This window comes from Python bivittatus, unplaced genomic scaffold, assembly GCF_059951505.1.
Source record: "Python bivittatus isolate LINGU-HERP-01145 unplaced genomic scaffold, Pbiv_v1 ctg000330_np1212, whole genome shotgun sequence".
NCBI lineage: Eukaryota > Metazoa > Chordata > Lepidosauria > Squamata > Pythonidae > Python > Python bivittatus.
The window spans coordinates 38,841,143-38,861,346 of NW_028277058.1; the positions used below are offsets into that span (position 1 = coordinate 38,841,143).

At 41.9% G+C, this 20,204-nt stretch overlaps 2 protein-coding genes across 2 annotated transcripts; one reads left to right on the plus strand and one right to left on the minus strand.

Moving 5' to 3' along the window:
• Positions 1-2,084: 2,084 nt before the first annotated feature.
• MPST (mercaptopyruvate sulfurtransferase) lies at positions 2,085-8,379 on the minus strand. The gene is made up of 4 exons (XM_007421019.4): positions 8,242-8,379; positions 7,367-7,544; positions 3,947-4,592; positions 2,085-2,815 (listed from the first exon to the last, which is right to left on the minus strand). Exons 3-4 carry the CDS (start codon positions 4,539-4,541, stop codon positions 2,517-2,519), a joined length of 894 nt encoding a protein of 297 aa, XP_007421081.1. The 5' UTR covers positions 4,542-4,592; positions 7,367-7,544; positions 8,242-8,379; the 3' UTR covers positions 2,085-2,516.
• An 812-nt stretch (positions 8,380-9,191) lies between these two features.
• On the plus strand, positions 9,192-15,716 carry TST (thiosulfate sulfurtransferase). Its single transcript, XM_007421020.3, has 2 exons — positions 9,192-9,843; positions 15,247-15,716. Exons 1-2 carry the CDS (start codon positions 9,249-9,251, stop codon positions 15,543-15,545), a joined length of 894 nt encoding a protein of 297 aa, XP_007421082.1. The 5' UTR covers positions 9,192-9,248; the 3' UTR covers positions 15,546-15,716.
• The last annotated feature ends 4,488 nt before the right edge of the window (positions 15,717-20,204 follow it).

Below are 20,204 nucleotides of genomic sequence, written 5' to 3' on the forward strand. Positions count from 1 at the left end.
CTTAAAGTTGCCAAACTTGAGAAACACTGATTTAAAACATTTAAATGGCTGAGATCTTATAAGGTTTGACATTTTCACTGAGCTCTCCTGCAAGATCAGTGAATTCTTGCCAGATCTGGGAATCATATGGGATTCCAATTATTTCTTTTTTAAAATTAATCTTAGGGTTCCATGTGTGCCACTTAGGGGACTGGCAGGTTGATTATTCAGTAATCTTTGATACTCCGCTGAACAGACTTGTCCAGGGGAAAATCTTATTTATAGCATCATCACATCACTATCCTGTTTTGCCAAGAATGCTGTAAGATTCAATATCATCTCTTTTCTTTCTAGAGACATCTGTGTTTGGTCATTTGTAAAAGAAGAGTGTCATCATTTCCTAAAGCCTGTTGGGTAAAGTGGAAATTAGTAAGTCCAGCAATTCAAGAATGTCCTACATGTGTAAGATCTTTCTTTTTTAAAAATGCCCTAGATTTGTAAACTTCTGCTCTAATATTCAGTAACTTCTCCTTTGAAAAGCATGGAGCTTAACTAAGAATATGTCAGCCCTTCAAGTCCAGACCAGAGAAACAAAACCAAGAATACTTTTTTTTGGGGGGGGGGTTGTCTTTGCAGCCTAGCTAGAAAGACACCATTAGCTCGAAGCAGGAGGGACAGGTACACAGGATACCTTGAGGGTATTCAGGAAAGGGTCTACAGTTAAACTGGTTCAACCTGCCTTGTGTACCTTGAGGGTCTCCAGGAAAAGGTCTACAGCTAAACCAGTTCAAACTGCTATTCAAACTGCTGTTCAAACTGCTTTGTCCCTGTAAACTGTAAAAACTCAGCTTGCATTTCCGGTGGTGTGGCAAAACCCTGGCATAGTTGCTGCCTATGCTTTGGGTTATTGACCACCCAGCTTCCTTTACTCGGCCGAATAAAAAGCTGTTTCTTTCCAAGAGCCTCCTCCTGAATTCTTGGCCTTGGATTTCTCTGGGATTCAGGGTTACGAACCTTACACTTTATTGTAAGGTTAGAGCGGCCGAATCTTGCAAGTCTGAAAGTGCTTCCCCCCTCCCCTGCCTTTATGCTCCAGAGAACTCAGGAGGGCCAACTGTGAGACGCTTTCTCCACCCTCAGTCCAGCTTTGGACTCAGATTTCTCTTATCAGACTGTTGTCTAAGCTGAGGTCTTTCTCCTGTCTCTCAAGGTTATTCTCATAGCTCATTATAGTATAACATGTCACCACTTGCACCTTTCCCTCAGTAGTGCAATGCTTCTCTCTCCAATTTGCTTACTCTATTTGGTTCACTACCAGGTGGTTCACTACATTTGGTTCACTACCAGGTGACCCATCTGAATAAAAGCTGGAGTCAGCAGATGGCACTGAGAGATCAGTACTTCTGTGTTGGAGTTATTGGATAGGTTGGCTTAGGATCTGCAGGAATGCCTGCACTTTCAACTAAGTTGAAAGTGAGGCAGAATTGTTTTTGGGCTGGAATTTTCTGGAGCTGGTAGAAAGATGTTTTGGCTTCAGTGAGGCTGGATTGCAGAGAGTGGGATGGTACTTTTGGTTAGAGAGTGGAGGTCTAGAAGAAAGAGGAAGTAGTTCTGGAATCTGATCTCTGGTGGGTCACCAGAATATGTCATTACATTCCCTCAGGTGCTGGCTCCTGGTGGTTTAAAGCTTTTATGAGGTCAAGCGGTAGGAGAGATGGTCAACAAAGCTATTCTGGTTGGCAAAGTTGCAGCCCCTGAAACAACTGTTCAATGCAGTAGCCATCACTACTAATTTGCAGAAAGACATCATGTTTAACTTTGTGTTATGTAGAGGTAGTTCTGTTCACTTCTATTCATTTAGGGCTTTACTGAAATGTGCAATCTGACCAGGAGTACTTAAACTTTTGCAGGCTATTCTATGTATGTGTGCGTTTGTCTATATAAAGTCATAGATCCATACATGCACATGCACACACACATTTTCTCTTATGGAATAGCCTAGAACTAGTTGAATTCAAGCTGCCATTTGCAACACAGGCTGTCGCAGACACAAGTTTTTAGAATCTGACCCACTTCAGGATGAACACAAAACAAAACAATGAATCTTTAAGGGCACTAAGATGCTTTTAATTTAAAAATGTTTGCGCTATTGCATTTCCATGAAAGTGAATAGAAACCGGATTACAAGGCTCAGCGGAGGAACAATTAGTACTAAATAGCCAGAAGCATGACACAATTTCCCATCGTTACAATGCAAAATTAATTCCATTAAAAAGCAAACTCCTTTTCTGCAGTTGCAAATCTCCAGAGTTCCTGTATTCTACCTGGAACTCTAATTTCATCATCCCACAATTAGTGCTTTCTTTGCAATGAAAAAGGGACAGTATCCATACCTCACAAAGGAGACAAGCAAAAGAATGGCAAATCCCCCAATTCGTTATCAAAACATTTCACTCAACAAGCAGAACATCTTGAGGTAGAATTTTTAAAGGCTATCCCCTTTCCCTAATGTTTCTATCTCTGCAGAAGGCTGGGATTCAGAGGCTCTTACCCATCTTCTCGGAGATGATGTCTTCAGGCTGTGCACGCATGAACCACTCCACCCAAGCCCCATCATAAATGGCCACATCTGGCTTCCCACACAGATATGCTCCTAATGCCACATGGCAAGCGGTGACTCCTGATCCACAAGTGGCCGCAAGAGGTTTGGAGAGGTCTACTTTCTTCTCCTGAAACAAGCTTCGGATAGTTTCTGGGCTCTTCTCCAAGCCTGCTTCAGTGAGGAATTCTGTGAAAGGAATGTTTGCAGAGCCAGGGATGTGACCAGGTTCGATTCCTGGAGAAAGTTTGAAAAATAAAATACTATTAAAGTTCATTCAACAAAATTGCAAAATGAGGAGTGCAATTTAGAAATAATGTGCATACGCACACACACACATTCTGTATGAAGTGAACCTTGAAATCCTGCACATAGCAGTAAGTTTCATGTGGCTAATGTCTAAGTAGACATGTATAGAACAGTTCATACCAGTGTTTCTCAACCTTGGCAACTTTAAGATGTGTGGACTTCAACTCCCAGAATTCCCCAGCCAGCATGCTGGCTAGGGAATTCTGGGAGTTGAAGCCCATACATCTTAAAGTTGCCAAGTTTGAAAAACACTGGTTTATACCAATGGTAAGGAATGAATTTTCCCCACCCCCATATGCCCCAGTAAGCCAGAATCCCACAAAGGTGGAATTAACTGGTTTTACCCACCTGCTGGTACTATCAAGAAGAATATGGGGAGTGACTGTTCCCAGTTCTCTAGCATGCAGAAAAGAAGTTTGTCTGATTCACATCTTCCCCCATTAGGGAAGCGCATCTAATGAAGTGGTAAAAATCAGGAGCCATGCTGTACCTTCTCCAATTTGAGAAGGGTTTTGACAATTTTTGGCAATTCTATCACCTTGTGCTTCATCCTTCACCTGTAAGGGGTGAAAGATGCAGCTAAGATGAAAATCAAATGCAGTTAGTATGATCCTAGGAATGAACAGCCCCATCCTTCCCTTTCAATAATATCCTTTTTAGGAGGAATGACTGGCGTATAAGCATCTCCTCTTGTTCCTTGACCTGGGTAGAGGGAAGAGGGAATGGCCTTGAAGGACAGAAGGAAGAGCCGCTACCAAGGCAATAGTCAGATAAAAGGGGCCTGAGCCCAGGGCAAGAATTGAAATGAGTAAACGTCTCAGGCAAGCCCCTCCCTAGTTCACACAAAGATAGAGGGAGGGAGGAGGGAAGCACATTCAGACTTGCAAGATTCTGTTATTATAGCTTTACAGTAAAAGTAGTACTAACCTACATGACATTGGTTCCTAGTCCATTCTACCTTGAAGAGCTGACAACTTGCAACTTCCCTTTTTGGGGTTTTAATCTCAGAGTTAAACCAGCCCAACAACACTCCCTTCCAAACCTAAAGAAGAGCATTACCTTCTCGGGGTTCTGGTTCTCTCCCAGCGAACCTACCAGCAGACCGGGCATCCACTACCTGGAACTGGTGTGACTCAATGTTCTCCTTAATCTGCTCGTAGGTCTTCACCATTGATTTATCCAGAGAGGCATGAAATTCTGCAGAAGTAGGATGACTCTTTCCAGAGCTGACTGGATACCCCTCTTTCATCCAGTTCTTCAGCCCACCATCTAGGACAGAAACTGCATCATGCCCAAAAATGCGGAACATCCACCAGACACGTGGAGCTGAGAACAGGCCCTGGTCACTTGCGTCATACACCACAACATGAGAATCACTGCCCACTCCTAGTTTGCCCACGTACTCTGCAAAATCTGTTGCACTGGGAAGCATATGATCATAAGGTGATGTGCGGTCACTGCAGTGATCAATGTCAAAGAAAGCAGCTCCAGGAATGTGGCGTGCCTCAAACTCACTCTGGGGATTACGTTTCATTTTGGGGAGGTACCAAGAGGCATCCAAGAGCTTCACAGACGATCCAGTTTGAGGAGACTTGATAACTTCTGACACCCATTTCGCAGTCACCAATGCCCGGTAGAGAAGCTGCTGAGACATGGCGCTCACAGCTTGTTTGGGTTTAGATGTCACCTGGGATTTCCCTTGGCACTGGGGTGAAAGAAGACAACACAACAAATATGATCACTCTCACAACAAGAGAAAAGAACACCCAGGCATTATAACATGTAGGTGGTTATACATGAAACAGTAAGTTCAGCCAATTCTACGGCTAAGTTGAGATGTAATGTTCTTGCTCTAATAAATACAATACAATATGGCTTTGCTGGTAGCAAGAAAAAGATTTGCCAGGGGGATGGAAATCTACTGCCAAATCTCTACCTATGCTAAAAAAAACCCTCACCCCCACTGGTAGTATCTCACAAGTGATGTAGTCTGAAGCAAGGCATCCTGGAAGCCCCTCATAGAAAACCACAGATGCTCAGGGTCCTTGCTCCCTCAAGATATGCTCCCCAAACTATGCAAGTCCTGGTGCTGCCAATTTTCTCCCATTATCATCAAAAGTAGGATGGAGGTGGAATTAGAGAAAGGCAAAACTGAGTGAGCAAGGGAATTTTTCTCCCCCACTCCTCCACTCTGGAATCCTTGGCCCAGTGAACAACAGTTGAGGAGAGATGCTGGTGGGCAGAAAAGAGGCAGGAGTAGATGAATGGGAGCTGCTACAAGCAAAAATAGAAATGTCTTTCCAGGCGTAAAAGGAACATATGGCCCAGGAGACATCTTTATGCAAGATAAGTGATTCTTTATGAAGAATGAATCTGTATTTACATTTTGCCAGAGAAAGCAAAAAGGTGTAACAGCTACGGTGTTGAATTAGGACCAGGGAGGCACAGGCTCAAACCTGCCCTCCACCACGGAAGCTCACGGGTGACTTTGCCTGGTCATTGTTGCTCAGCCCAACCTCACAGGGTTATTGTTATGGGGAAAAACTCAGATGAGGGAACACAAGGTACACTGCCTTGAGCTCCTGGAAGAAAAGTAGGATATAGATCTATCAAATAAATAATAGATAGATATAATTAATCTAGTTTATTACAATTCGAAGAATGTTATGGTTTAGCAATGCTAACAAGGTCACTTGACAAGGTATAGCAGTGGCAACGTTTTCGCTTTTTTCCCAGGGGAAGGACAATAGATGTTTCTATATGCCTTCAAAACATAAGGGATTTGCAGCCATTCACCAATCCACCGAACATCAACAGAATCATGTTAACAACATTCTGGGCAAGAAGACAGGAATATAATTAGCAACACAATTTAATTAGTGAATGTAAAACATCACAGCCATAATTTCCTCATAATTTCCTCACTTTTTTTCTGCATACAGTTAAAATGAACTCTAACAGAATACTGTAGCCATTCTTTTGGAAAAAACTCCAGGAATCCTCAGCCCTCCACCTTACCATGGGTGAAACACTTGTATGATCCATACAAAGCGAAAAGGGCCCCTACAGATACCTGACTTTCTCATTTTTTGGACTCAATCCTGAAAGGGATAATTAGATTGCCATGGGGTTTATTTAAATACCCCTTCATTTAAATCCCATCCTTTTGTCACAGTAATGCTCAAGGTCTGTTCATCTCCACATTACCTTGTCCAAAACATCCATGAGGTCTATATTCAATAGCAAATAAACAAGAAAGCAAGAGTGATCAGGGTTTACAAGAACAAAGGGAGACTTGGAAGTTAGATCATCATAGAGAATGTGCAGGTCTTGACCTAAGCCATAATTTCTGTAACAGCAGCTACTGGCTGGGCCTTCTCCATATTGACACCACATTTTTTGTTTTTTCTCTTCTTCTTGTTTATCCTTTTTTTAAAAAATGCACCTCATATTGTCATTTTTATTTTAATTGTTATGATTAAGTGCTATTTATAGGATTATAATGTTGCATTTAATTGCTTTTTTATCATAAGCCACCTTGAACACTGATATGGAGATAGGGAGTTAATAAATGGGTAAAATAAGGAAATAAAAAAAGGATACTGTCCTTCATTTTCTTTGTAAATCCTTGTAGTTTAAAAAGAAACATGGTTGTTGTTCTTAATATCTGCTGCTTGATTAATCAGCTAAACAGGAGCTTCCCATGTTGCAGCCCTGGACAAGAGTCTGTCTGAAAAACATTTTCTTTGATCGCAAAGCTTTTTGATCATATCTGTAGCTATACTGTACAGAACTGGATTCTCACTGTTAAAGAGAGCAGGAAGATGCTGTGCAAATATTCAGAGGGACTCCATTTTGTTCGGAGGAGATTTGTTCATATCCCTGTGTTTCACTACCTCAAATTAGCACAGTTTCTTCAACAGGCAGGAATAAAGGACACCCAAGGGGGGAAAGATTCCATCTCTCTTCCCAAAAAAACTCCTCAACATCCCTCCCCGCCAAAGAAACACCAAAGCCCCTGACTCGCCCAAGTGAAGAATGTGGAAAGACAGCACCAGGCACCCAACTCCTGTATAATAAGCAATTTATTTCCTTCTCCAAGTAAAGACCATTCTTCTGAGGCCTGCCCAATCTGGCAACCCCAACAGTACAGCTCCCATCATCCTCAGCCAACCTCGTACACCATCGCAGAGAGAGTATTACACATCACCCCCTGCCAACAAGGATTTGGGAGTTATAACCCAACACCCAAAGGTTTCCAGGGCTGGCTAGGGAGGAGGGCAACAGGTTGGTAAATGCTGCTGCTGCCGCCGGAAGAGCACCCACGCCCTGCCCCTGCCCTCACCCTTTCAGGAGGCAACTTGCTCGGGTGTCAGTGGCTTCTGGGCACGTGGGCGCGCGTTCATCTCTTGCTTTCTCCTTTCAGCCCCCACTCAGTCCGATCGACCCCCCCCCCCCCCACGCGTCCTCTCCCCTTACCTCGGCGCCTTCGGGTACCACGGATGGCTCGCTGGCTGCTGAATCTTCAAAGCGTGGCGCCCAAGCCGGCTCCCTCCACCTGCTGCTTCCTCCTTCCTTACTCTACCTCCAGGGTGGAGATAAGGACCACGTCCCACTTTGATATCCAGTGAAAGGAAGGCTTGATGGGGCGAACCAACTGGTGCAAAAAAGGGGGGGGAAGAATTATCAGAAAACCACTCACCCGAACGTGGAGATCGGTCCCTCATCTAACTGGAACCACTCACGCCTTTCTTCTCTTATTCTCATGACATCTGACCAGCTACTCGCCCCTTGAGCCGCTTCCTTTGGAGGGGAACTAAAAATCTGATTTGATTCCCCCCTACCAATCACTTCCTGGAATAACAGATTGCGGAGTCCAGAAGAAGAAGGCGTGGAGCGCTTTCCTTCCGCGCGGGCAGTTTCTGGGCGAGGCGCGTTTCTTCGAACGCGTTCCGGTCAACGCCTCGCCCGAGTTTCCATGCGGACTTGGGCTACGAAGGCAAACTAAAAGACGTCTCGTCTCCTCCGCCAGCCACGATATTTGAAAGCCAAACGGTGCCCTTGCGAAAAGCTCAACTCCTCTCGAAAAAGTCTTTAGTCCTTCGCGCTCTCAGTAGTAAGGAGGAGGAGGAGGAGTCCGGGGAAGGGGAGAGAGGTTGCAGATAACCTTGCCCTGAAGAGGACCGGGCGAGATAATCTCGGCACTAATTACTTCCATACTTGTTATCTGCTTTAGAGTCTTCATTCTGCCACAGACTTCCCTCATGACCTTGAGTCAATCATTTAACATCACTGTCCCCCCCAAAACCTCAATTCACCGTTAGCATCAATTTCCCCCCAAAACCTCAACTCACCCTTTATCCAAGATGAATCTCTTCTCCAACAGAGCTTTGTTATATCTGGGGACAATGGGAATCATAGTTCAACACATATAAACTCCAGATCAGTGCAGGCTGCTGTATTCCCACAGCCTCACAAAACTGTAGAACTCGGTCTTATACTGCAAGTCTCTCGTTTTTCTTTAAAAATGAAGCCCACCACCTCTGCTACCTCCTTCCCATAAGCGTGTTCAGGATAGGAGAATTATAGGTCTTATTTCAGAACCTGCAAAGTTTAAGACTCAACAGTATCTCGCTAGCTCCCTCTAATGATTTGGCTCCCTCTTATCAAATGAGCTGTGGAAAAATACACATGCAGTGCAGGGTTGCTATATCATAGCCATTCCTAAGTAGTCACACTGCTCCACTTACAAAGCTGGATGTATTTCGAAATACATCCAGCTGGATGTTTCAGGCTGGTACACCAGCTTCTCTTACAAAGTTTCCTCTTACACACTTTGCCCTTTGGGACCCCACTTTCTTGCCTTACTGAGTTTCTCAGTGCTGGTTTCCTCTTTCAAGTTTGCCCTTTGCCCCACTTCTGACTGAGCCAGTTTACTTTTGCACGATCACTGACTCTGAACATAATGAATGTCTTGTCTTGTTACAGCACATCCCCAAAAGCCGGCTAATGTTCTCGCCCTCTGGTTCTTGTGTAAGAGTGGGAGGGAAATTAATAAAAAAAGCCCTGGAAGGAGCTGCAATAGTTTTGCTTCCTCTAAACATTTATTTGAGTTTCTCAAAACTGGCCAAGTACTGGAGGGAGGGAGAGATTTGGGGATTGGCAGCTGATTGTGGGTAAGCCTGTGTCAGTCCAAAGTGCAGACCTGAATAGAAATGAATGTGGCTTAGGGTTCTTTCTCCGCCCTTTCTTAGTTGATTGGTTAGGTAACCAGACATTGGAGCCTGGGCTGAGAACCTCCCCTTTCTGTACATGCCATTCTTCTCTTTTGAATTCACTCATCTAAAAAGCTTTCCCTACCATGGTGCAGCAAGCATTATACAGAGCTCTGGTTTCCACCAAATGGTTAGCAGAAGCTGTCCAAGCCAAAAAGATCGGCCCCGAGTTGCGGGTCTTGGATGCTTCCTGGTATGAACCTGGAACAAGAGATGCCCAGAAAGAATTCCAAGAACAGCATGTACCTGGTGCCTCTTTTTTTGATATTGAAGAATGCAAAGACAAGTCATCCCCTTATGAGCTGATGCTGCCCAGTGAGAAACACTTTGCCGATTACGTTGGCCACTTGGGTATTGGCAACGACACACATGTAATTGTGTATGATGGAGACAACTTGGGCACCTTCTATGCACCACGGGCATGGTGGATGTTTCGAGTCTTTGGGCACCGAACTGTTTCAGTGCTGAATGGGGGGCTCAAAAACTGGGTGAAGGAGGGTCACCCGGTGACATCGGAGATCACCCGGCCAGAGCCATCTGCCTTTAAAGCCACCCTTAACAGGTCCCTCCTGAAGACCTATGAAGACATGGTGGAGAACATGGAATCCAAGCGGTTTCAGGTAGTGGATGCCAGATCTGAAGGGCGATTCAAAGGAACAGAACCTGAGCCAGGGAAGGAAGGTAGGAGCACATCCTGAGATAATTTCTGCCTTTACTTCTGATTTGGCCCATTTTCCATATTCTTTACCTGCTAATGATATTTCACTCTTTACATCCCTCTTGCATACTTTAGGGTTTCTTACTTGTGAGCAAACTCCATTGAATAGTGGAACACTTTTCAAATACACTTGCATAACATTTTAATACTAGGATGTCTAAGAAGAAATCTTTAGGCAGATCAAGAGGTCTCCAGAACTGGTACATGTAGACATACTACACCCAGTTAGAAAACTGGGTAATCTAAGAATTCACCTATTGGGAGAATTTTTACTGAGAGTTTCCTGGCCTTCTCCTTTTTCTCATATGGTAAGAAACATACCTCCCTACCTACACACACACACACACACACAGACAGACACACACACAGACACACATGCATACTGGCAGAACAGAGGATCCATTTTTGTTTGTTTGGGATTCCATATTTGTTACTGACAGGATTTGCTATTAACATTTGTTGGCATTCCTGTCTTCCAGACACGCTGTCTCAGAAACTCAGGACCCAGTTCAAAACAGATCTCCAATAACTTGACATGTCTGTTGCTCTTTCCAAAATGTTATTTTTTTTAGAGTAAAAGGAATCTAATCGACTAGTCTTAGAGTTTTTTAATATCTAAAAATCAATCTTGCCAACAACTACCCAAGACATCCAAGACATTGTGTTACTTTATTAAATGGTCTTCCCCATTCCAATAATGTATAAGGGACTGTTGAGCTATAACCTTTGATCGTCCTGGATAAAGGGCAGGAGCTACAGCTGTGGCAATTGGTGAAAGGCATGAATACATGCATGTGTCAGAGGAAAATTGCAGCCCGCTGAAGTAGAATCCTGATTGATCAACTCCAAGTTAATGATTTTTCAGGTCAGCACACTCAGCAAGTACAGGATTTGCAAACAGAAAAATCACACAGATAATTTCTTTTTCATCTGTTGGACTGTTTTTCAAATAAGTACTTTTCTGTAAGGAAATTTTGGGGGGGGGAGTTCAGATAGCATCTTGCCTTATTGCAATAATTTAGGTCTATTAGGACTCCTTGTTTCAGGATCTAGGATCAAGGGACTCATAAGCACTTACTGTTAAGTAATGCTAGGTAGGGAAAATGGGTGGCTAGATCCTCACATGTAGGCATTAAGAAGCCCCAGACAAAGAGAGTTTGGAAAGGACACACCAGCATCAAAAAATTGAAATACAGGCCCAAGATCTCTTTGCAAACATTACACAGCTAGACCAATCCCCATGATGTCAGTTAGCTCCAAACAGCAAGTTTTTTGGAAAGCAACTGCCTTCTAAGGCATGGGGTCAGAGCCATTAAAGAATGCTGGGGTGGAAGTAAAGCCTGATGTCTAATATGTCAGCCTTCACAATGATCTTTCTATTTTGAGATCTTCCCATGGAACTTCAATATGGCACCACTGGTTCCTAGGGCAAGACTGCACAAGTGACTGACATGGAATCGTCAGAGATGTATTAGCATAAAATTGGCAGAAAGGAATTTCACTCCATTCTATGAGATTATAGCCCTATGAGGATTGTGTATTCATCTGCCTAATAACAAGATATTGTTGTTAAAGCAAAGGAATTGCCCTGTGGGGCTTCTAGTGAAGTAGCTAAGCATCCAATAAGCTTTGCACAGCACATGTCTCAGTGGACTAGTTTGTTGTCTTATTCGTGGAAGATTCAACATGAAGAGCACAATAGCAGGAGGAAGTTTTAAAACTGTAGGAATTTTTCAAGAAATCAGCTTGGAAGGGCCATAACTTAGTATTTCATTGCATAGTCTTTTTGATCTCCTGCATCTCAAATTATTGGGATCTTAAGGCCATTGTTACGTTATTTTCCCATACGTGCATTCTTACAATGAATGCAGGGAGGTGGCTACAAGGTATACGTATTTGTAAATTGAAAATAATGGTTTCTTTCCTGTGGCATTCACTAATATCAGGGAGATTTACCTAAAAGTATGTTGGCAAATACTTCTCACTATTTCCAAACTGAAAAGCTTCTTGTCTTCAGATTAGTTCTCTGATGGGATCTTAACATTGCATGGGAAACAAAGAAACATGAATTATACCTCATTTGATGTGAACAATCTGATGCCATGAAGAAATAACAGTAAGGTTTACTCCGGTCTAGATAGATCACTGGTATGATGACGACACAGTATAAATATCTTTATCAGAACCTTGAGTACAGCTCCCATCACCTCTGATATTTACCCTAGCTTTCTGGGATAAAGAGGAATCAGTATCATTCATTCATTCATTCTATTTAGGCACCGCCTGACTCCAAACCAACACTGGGTTACTCACAGTATAGCAAAAAACAAGATAAAAACACAGTACAAAATAGAGAAACAAGATGAGATCTGGCCACTCAATACAAAACATACAGAAACACATCCAACAAGAGGCAATGAATTAAGAAGATTATTCTTTAAATTGTGATATGCCTATTTGAGGGTTTACCCTATAGTTTTCATATATTTCCCACCTCAAAATAGCAGCAGTCTTCAGCAGTCCTGGTCAGCTAGGGGCTCTGAAGGCCACTGAAGAGACTTGAGGTTACATGAGGCTCTGGGCCACAGGTTGCCTGCTTCTAAATGAATGCTTAGTGCCTGTATATGTAGTATTCCAGCAAAGCTTATAAAAAAATAACTCTGCAAAGATTGCAACAAAGGTGATCATCTTATTTATTCTTATCTGTTAGTAAAATCCAGATAATATGCAGTAGATCAAATAAAGCTACAAGTCCTTCATGTGTGTATTTGGAAGTATGTTGAACTAAATGAGATTTATTTCCATGTAAAATTTCATAGGAATCATGGTGCTCATTTTTTACACGGAATAATGTCTATGTATGAGTGTGCATGTTTTTGTTTTTTAAAGAGGAGCCATGTATACCACTGTTTCTTGCAGGTTCACATTAGGATGCTCTCATAGAGCAAGGCTGCTACAATGTCATGTTGTGACCACAGAATCATGGGAATTAACAAATGAGTCTTGGTAATGCCAAGCAAGCAGATGAAAACAAAGCTTTATCTGTAGAGGTGATCACCTATAGTTTGTTGCAGCCAGCTGGCTTTGTTAAGTTTGGTGGCAAATAACATTATTTCCCAAATATGCTTCCAGTAATTTTTAAAATTCTGCTGAAATGGTCTTCCTTTTCCTTTTTTTTAATTTAATTTTTATTGAGAATTTTTCACAGAAATAAAACATAAACATAAAATAATATAGAGTTAAAGTAAAGAAAAACAAAGAAAAAAGAAAAATGCGAAGTAAGAAAATAAAGAGTAAAGAAAGATACAAAGAGGGAAAAAAAAGATATGTAAAGAAGCAACTACCAATCTTCTTTACAGCAGTTACAACAATCTTATCCTCATTCCCCCCTCATTAAAATTACATCCTAATTCTCTTCTTCCCATATTCAACCCTTTCCAATCAGCAGATCCATAAATCACCAGTTCATCTTTTTTCCATTTTCAGCAAAAAGTCCAAAAGAGGTTTCCAGTCTCTGATAAAAGTACTTGTATTATCCCTGATCAAACAAGGTCAATTTTGCCATTTCTGCCAAATCCATAATCTTTATAATCCATTCCTCCATTGTGGGTATTTCAGAATTTTTCCATCTTTGTGCATATAATAATCTCGCTGTGTTACCATATAAAAAATCAGTCTTCCATGAGTCTCTTCTAATTGGCTATCCATAAGTCCCAATGGAAAAACGTTCTGGTTTCAGAAATTGTCTTCCTTTTCCAACCAACAGGAGAATTTGTCTTCTTTCCATGCGCTAATAGTACTATTACACAAGGGATAAAGACAAAATGGTCAGAAAGACAATGAGATTGCAGCTCATCCCCTATTGGGAACCACTTCAAACATGCTGTAAGCCAAAATATGAATGGCCAAAACCTTATTACATGTACTGTATATCATATGACACAAGATTTGTTTAAATGATTTGTGTAACAAAATACTCAGGATAGCAGTTCCTTCAGCAATCCTTTTTATGTCAACCCATGTCAATACAATCTGTGGCAATCAGATAATTATTTCAGAGAGAGTTCAGCAAGGTTGAATTTGCCATCAAGTTGGAGTTGACTCTTAGTAACCCTATAGATAGACCTCCAGGATGATTTGTCCACAAGCTAACCTTCATGCCTCCCAATGGTGTACCCTCCACTGTTATAATAAAATCCACCCACCTTGTTGCTGGTTGCCCTCTTCTCTTTCCTTCTACTTTTCCCATCATTATGGTTTTCTTAAACAAGGTGGGTCTTTGCATAATATATCCATTGATATGATAATTTGAGCTTGGCCATTTGTGCTTCAAGTGAGAAATCTGGATTGATTTGTTCCATGATCCATTTGTTTGTTTTCTTGGCTATCCATGATACTCTCAAGAACCTTCTCCAACACCAAAAGCATCCTGCTTCTTCAAAGTCCAGCTTTCACTTCCACAGAGTATCACAGGGAAAAGCCATTGCCTACACAATTCTGATCTTTGTAGGTATAGACACGTAACAGCATCTGAATATTTTTTCTAAGGCCTTCATTGTTACCATAAAGTGCTAGATTGTAGCATATTCATTCATTGCTTGTTCCTTTATTGTTTATAAAGCTACCAATCTCAACCTAGTGACTTTGGGCAGCTAATAATACATAAAACAAAAATAGAACAATATAAAATCAATTCAGAAAGGACCCACTGCATGCCCACCCTGCCAGATCTGGTGGCATGGGCAGAAACCATTGAGACAGATGATCCCAGAAGTAACTTGGCCATTTCCATGTAGGACTTTATAGATGACAAGCTAACAGATATTTGGTCATTGACTGCATTGTACCCAAATACTGTGTCTGCTATTTTCTTCCTGACTGTTTCATGTCTTAAGCAGTAAACTATGATCTTTCGACTGAAGGTTGTCCAATTCCAGTCTATTTCAATTTGCTGATGCCCCAGATGTCAATGTGTACATATTTCATCTCATCTATTATAGTTAAATTATAGGAGTGTTTGTCATTGTGATTGTAATTAGGACATTGTATTTCATTTCATTATTGAATGAAAGATTGAACGTTCTTTAAATTTGGTGTTTTTTTTTAATTTTGTGGATTTTTCAGATTTATTTTATATATTTAAATGCAGTAAATTCTGGAACTGCGATTTATCAGAAACAGGCATTTTTAAAGCTGTTTTATTTTACATTTAACAATCACCCATATAACCAACATCGTATCTTACCTTTTGTTGAATTTTGTATCAGAAATAATTGATAACTTCAATTTTTTTCACTACAATAGTTATAGGAAGTCTGTCTGGATACTTTTTATGATTTGATTGATTACTCTTTCTCTTATTCCAGGGATAGAACCAGGTCACATTCCAGGTACCACAAACATGCCTTTCTTCAAGTTCTTGACTGAGGAAGGATTGGAGAAAAGCCAAGAAGAAATCCGGAGCATGTTCCAGGAGAAGAAAGTGGATCTCTCAAAGCCGCTGATCGCCACATGCCGCAAGGGGATTACAGCCTGCCATATTGCCTTGGCAGCATATCTGTGTGGTAAACCAGATGTGGCCATCTATGATGGATCCTGGTCAGAGTGGTTTCGTCGTGCCCCACCTGAGTACAAAATGTCTGAATGGAATCGCCATAAGGCATAATAACTCAATTTTCTGTGAAGCATAGTTCTTAATACTTTCCAAGAATGATGAAAAGGATAGGGAAATAGATGATGCTCCTAATCTTTTATAATTATTCTCATTTTCTAATCCATGGTTGCTGCTTGATTTTGCCAACTGGTAATTAAATAAAATTGAATCTCAGGTCAAGTACCTTTTTCTTTCTGTCTCCTTTTTTTATTGTCCACAGCTAATAACAGAAGGGAAACTATCCACTGTTATTGTTATAAGTGTTAACATTTATATTATGCCTTTCCATTGTGTTCAGCATCCTGCTACAACATGCTGCCCTTTACATGTATTAGATTACAATTCTTAATGTCCCTAGACTATCCATTCAACAGCATGATAGTTGACGATGGGAATTATAATCCGTATCTGGAAGGTGCTAAACTCTGGAAAGCTAGCAAAAACTAAAACCTAATTTGAACCTTATGTTGACATAAATGTAGCAACAATTTTGTGTTTTAGTAACAGTTTTAGAGACTACATACAAAACTCAATCAAGCCCATAAACTCATTGAAACAAATCATTTTAATGGGTTGAAATATTATCAGGAAAAGGACCAAGAGATTTCCTGAGAATGGATTCTAATTCCAGGTGGTCTTGGTACTGTTTCAAAGAAGGCTGGTTCCTGTGAATTCACACACCAAATTGCCAATAGTGGTAAGGTGCAAAGAACCCTCTTCTGAGTGACAAGTTCAGGGAGGAGGTTATGATGTTTGACATAGTCTAGGCTCTGTCATTCAGCTTTAAAAATGATACCCAGGAGTTTGAGGCAAACCACAATTTACATCTTCGAAGTTGCTTTGCATGTTATAGGTTAAGGTAGCTTGTCCATGCACACTGGCACAGAACTTGTTAGTTTTGAAATCATTGAGCCTTACTACTAAATAATTGTGATGAGGTAAGACTCCAAGTATATACCTTGTCACAATGTAAACAGTTACATTCAATCCTCAGCAAACATGTGAAGCTGATATTTCCACCATGTATACATACAATGCAACAAATCTGTATCAACCTATCAAACATTATAATATGACCTTTAATATTTATGAATTAAAACTGTCTTTATTCCCATCTATTCATCATTCTTTCAATTTTCAATATTTGGGAATGAATTCTTTGCAATCAAAATAGCACCACATTCCTGGTGACACCTGAGATTTTTGAAAGTACACATACCACCCACACCCTAGTCACCTCCCACTTGGACTATGGTAACACGCTGGACATGGGGCTGCCCTTGAAGAGTATTCAGAAGCTTCAGTTGGTTCAAAATGCACAGTTCTGCGCAAGTTCAGATTTGCACATGTCACTTCTTTTGTGAGAGCTGCATTGGTTGCCAATTTTCTTGTTTTTGGTTTTGTTATTGTGGTGAACCACCCAGAGTTGTGTTTTACAAGATGGGTGGCCCTATAAGTCTTTAAAAAAACAAACAGGTCTTTGTGCAAAATCCTTTCAAATATTTGGAAACTGTTATCATAGCCAATCTCAGTCTTCTCAGGGCTAAACATTCTTTGAGCCATAGGGAGGAGAGTCCATTCAGGTATGTTAAACCTCCCTAGAGAGGAAAAGGAGGAGCATAGGATCAGGGCAGATGCTTGAAGGACAGGGTTGTTACAGGTATACCTTGTCCTCTTGGGCTCAAACCCTTTGCTTTTGCCTATTTGGCACTCCAAGCTATTTCTCCAGCCAGGTGCCAGCTATGAGTACCCAAAAGCACATTCTTGGTATGGCAATTTTATCTTTCTTGGCTAGGCTGTCATCACCTGTTGTAGATGAGCAAGGTGGGGTGTAAGTTGTTCTCCTGGGCATAACAAAAAATTTTTTCCTTTCCTTCTGTCTATGATTAAGTTGGGGAAATCTGAAGCCTGGCACATGCCAGTATATGGAATTCAAAATACTATTCCTCAACGACAGTAAAGTATCTTTAACTCACATAACAATGTTACATTCATTCAGACTTACTACTGGGAAGTGTTCCTATTGATAGCATTGAACTGAGTATGCATAGCCAAAAGTACAACCTAACCCAGTGTTTCTCAACCTTGGCAACTTGAAGATGTGTGGACTTCAACTCCCAGAATTCCAGGAGTTGAAGTCCACACAGCTTCAAGCTGCCACGGTTGAGAAACACTGATCTAACCCAACTGCCTTCTCTGTTCTTCTCCAACTGACTTTCCTCCATCAGCCCCCTCCTGCCAAGAGACAGAATTTAATGATGATCAGCCATTAAAGATAGAACTCATTCCTCCTGTGCTGTTTTCTTCATCAACATCACTTCTTGTCTCCAAACTACAGCAGTCTAACTGCCAAAAAAACAGGTAGTTCCAGTATGTACTTATTTATTTTTCCTCAGCACGGTTATGGCAGGATATGGGGCAGGTTATGGGGAGGAAGGTTTTTGTGCCTGACACAGCTGCCCTAATCCAACCCCACCTGGCTACTTTTAAAAAAGCATGAGATCCAGTCATAGCTTCTTGCACAGCATCTAGATGAGTCCTCAGGAGTCAGTTAAGATATGACATCCGTAGAAACAAGAAGCTGAAGGAAGTTTTAAAATTGTAGTGAATTTGGAAAGTATTTTCCTTTTAATAGCATTTTCTCTACTTTTATTTAACTTAAATATTTTATTTAATTAATTAAATTTAATATTTAATTTTATTTATTTAAATATTTAAGTGTATGGGGTGTATGGGATATCCAGGAAGGAGTAACACCTCTGATGGAGGGTCCTGCCATGCCCTTTCTAGGACTGCTCGTTCACCTTTGGTCCCCACCTGGTGCACAGCTCTCACCTGTGGCTCCAAGTAGCTGTAACGTGTGCAGCAGCCACACCCTGCTAAACCATCTCGGCAGATGGGCCAAACCAGGTGAGGGTAGTTGATGGGTCTTTGACTGTTGGTGAGATAGGGGACTTGTCTATCCCAGCGTGTGAAGGCTGGCCCTGGCAGATTGAGTGGAGGAGACTGATCAACAGTCCAACAGCAAGCCCAGCAGGTGTTGTGGAATGTTAAGAGCACAACAAAACACTTAGATGTCCTGGTCATCCACTGCAGCAGGAGAGGTCTCCAGCTGTAAAGGTTCTCTGTGCCACTGGATTAAGGTCCCTTATGCTGAGAGAGTGGGACTGCCTCTGTGCAACAGCTGTTCCACTTAAAACTCCATCACGCACAGATTTCTATTGTGCAATTCATCTTCATCTACAACTCATCTGCAAATCATCTCAGTCCAAACCTAATTTTTTGAGCCCTGCAGCCATGGGGGAGTGGTGAAGTAACAGGTGGAGATGACTGTTGGCAGTTGTAGTCACAAACCTGCACATGGATGGCCCTTGGACCAGTGGTCGTTCATCTCAGTATCTGGGCAGCAGAGATGTCCAGCAGCATCCAGGGTGACTGGGCAGCCCTTCTAAGATAGCACTGCCCACCCTCACATGAGGGAGGAGGTTAGAAAAATTAATGTATTGTCGAAGGCTTTCACGGCTGGCATACGATGGCTGGTGTGGGTCTTCCGGGCTGTGTGGCCGTGGTCTTGAAGTTTTGTTTCCTAACGTTTCACCAGCACCTGTGACCGGCATCTTCAGAGTGCAGGAGCACAGACAGGAGCAGTTCTCTCTGTGCCCAGGGTGATGTGACCCTTTTTAGAAAAATTACCTTAAACATTGCCTGCCCCACAACATCTGGCTAGCTAACCGCAGCTGGCAGATCATCTCCTTAGCAGTTGAGCATGAAGAAAAACAGATCAAAGAAAATTCATTTGCAGAGCCTGGAACTTCTGCACTTTGCTGGATAGACACAAGGTGTCAAGGCCTGAAAGATGAACAGCACTCATAGCAGCTGAACTTTACTGTTATAGCATTGACATTGCTGCATTTAGTGAGACCAGGCTGGCAGACAATGGTTCATTACAGGAAGCAGCAAGTGGATTGGAAAGGGAAACACAGACTGACAACCAGACTCACTGAGTAGGTTTTACAATCAAAACTGCTGTGCTGAAGAACATCTCTACTCTACCTATTGGAATAAATGAATGCATTATGAAGTTCTGTTTTCCACTCAGCAAGTCCCAGTATATCATCATTGTCAACGCCTACGCATCCACTCTCATGAGTCTAGATGAAGACAAGGAAGGTTTCTACAAGAACCTGGACCAGATTATTCAGACAACCCCCACCAGCAACAAACTTGTTATTCCAGGTGACTTCAGTGCTAGGATAGGCACAGACAGTGACAACTGGGATAGAGTCCTCAGGAGACATGGGGTGAGAAAACTAAATAGCAATGGCCTGCTGCTTCTGAGCAAATGATCTGTGCATCACTAACACAATATTCAGACTTGCAAACAAAACTACCTGGATGCATCCTAGGTCCAAACACTGGCACCTACTTGACTATGTCATAGTACATCAGCACAACCTTAAAGACGTCACCATCACCTGAGCCATGCGAGGTGTTGAGTGCTGGACAAATCATAGTCTGGACCAATCAGTCCTCAACCTACACATAGCCCCATTACATCGTAAGCAACCAAGGACTGTCAGAATGTAATTCACCATCAGCAGACTGCAGGACCTAGGCTAAGTCCAACGTTTCCAAGATGTACTTAACAGTGATACAACAGCTGCATTTGCC

What these genes read in the sequence shown, in the direction of transcription:
- TST (XM_007421020.3), top strand. Translation starts at nt 9,249, where the DNA reads ATGGTGCAGCAAGCATTATACAGAGCTCTGGTTTCCACCAAATGGTTA. An exon ending in ACCTGAGCCAGGGAAGGAAG is followed by an intron (nt 9,844 to 15,246) that starts GTAGGAGCACAT and finishes CTCTTATTCCAG; the next exon opens with GGATAGAACCAGGTCACATT.
- MPST (XM_007421019.4), bottom strand. Translation starts at nt 4,541, where the DNA reads ATGTCTCAGCAGCTTCTCTACCGGGCATTGGTGACTGCGAAATGGGTG. An exon ending in AGAACCAGAACCCCGAGAAG is followed by an intron (nt 2,816 to 3,946) that starts GTAATGCTCTTC and finishes AACTTTCTCCAG; the next exon opens with GAATCGAACCTGGTCACATC.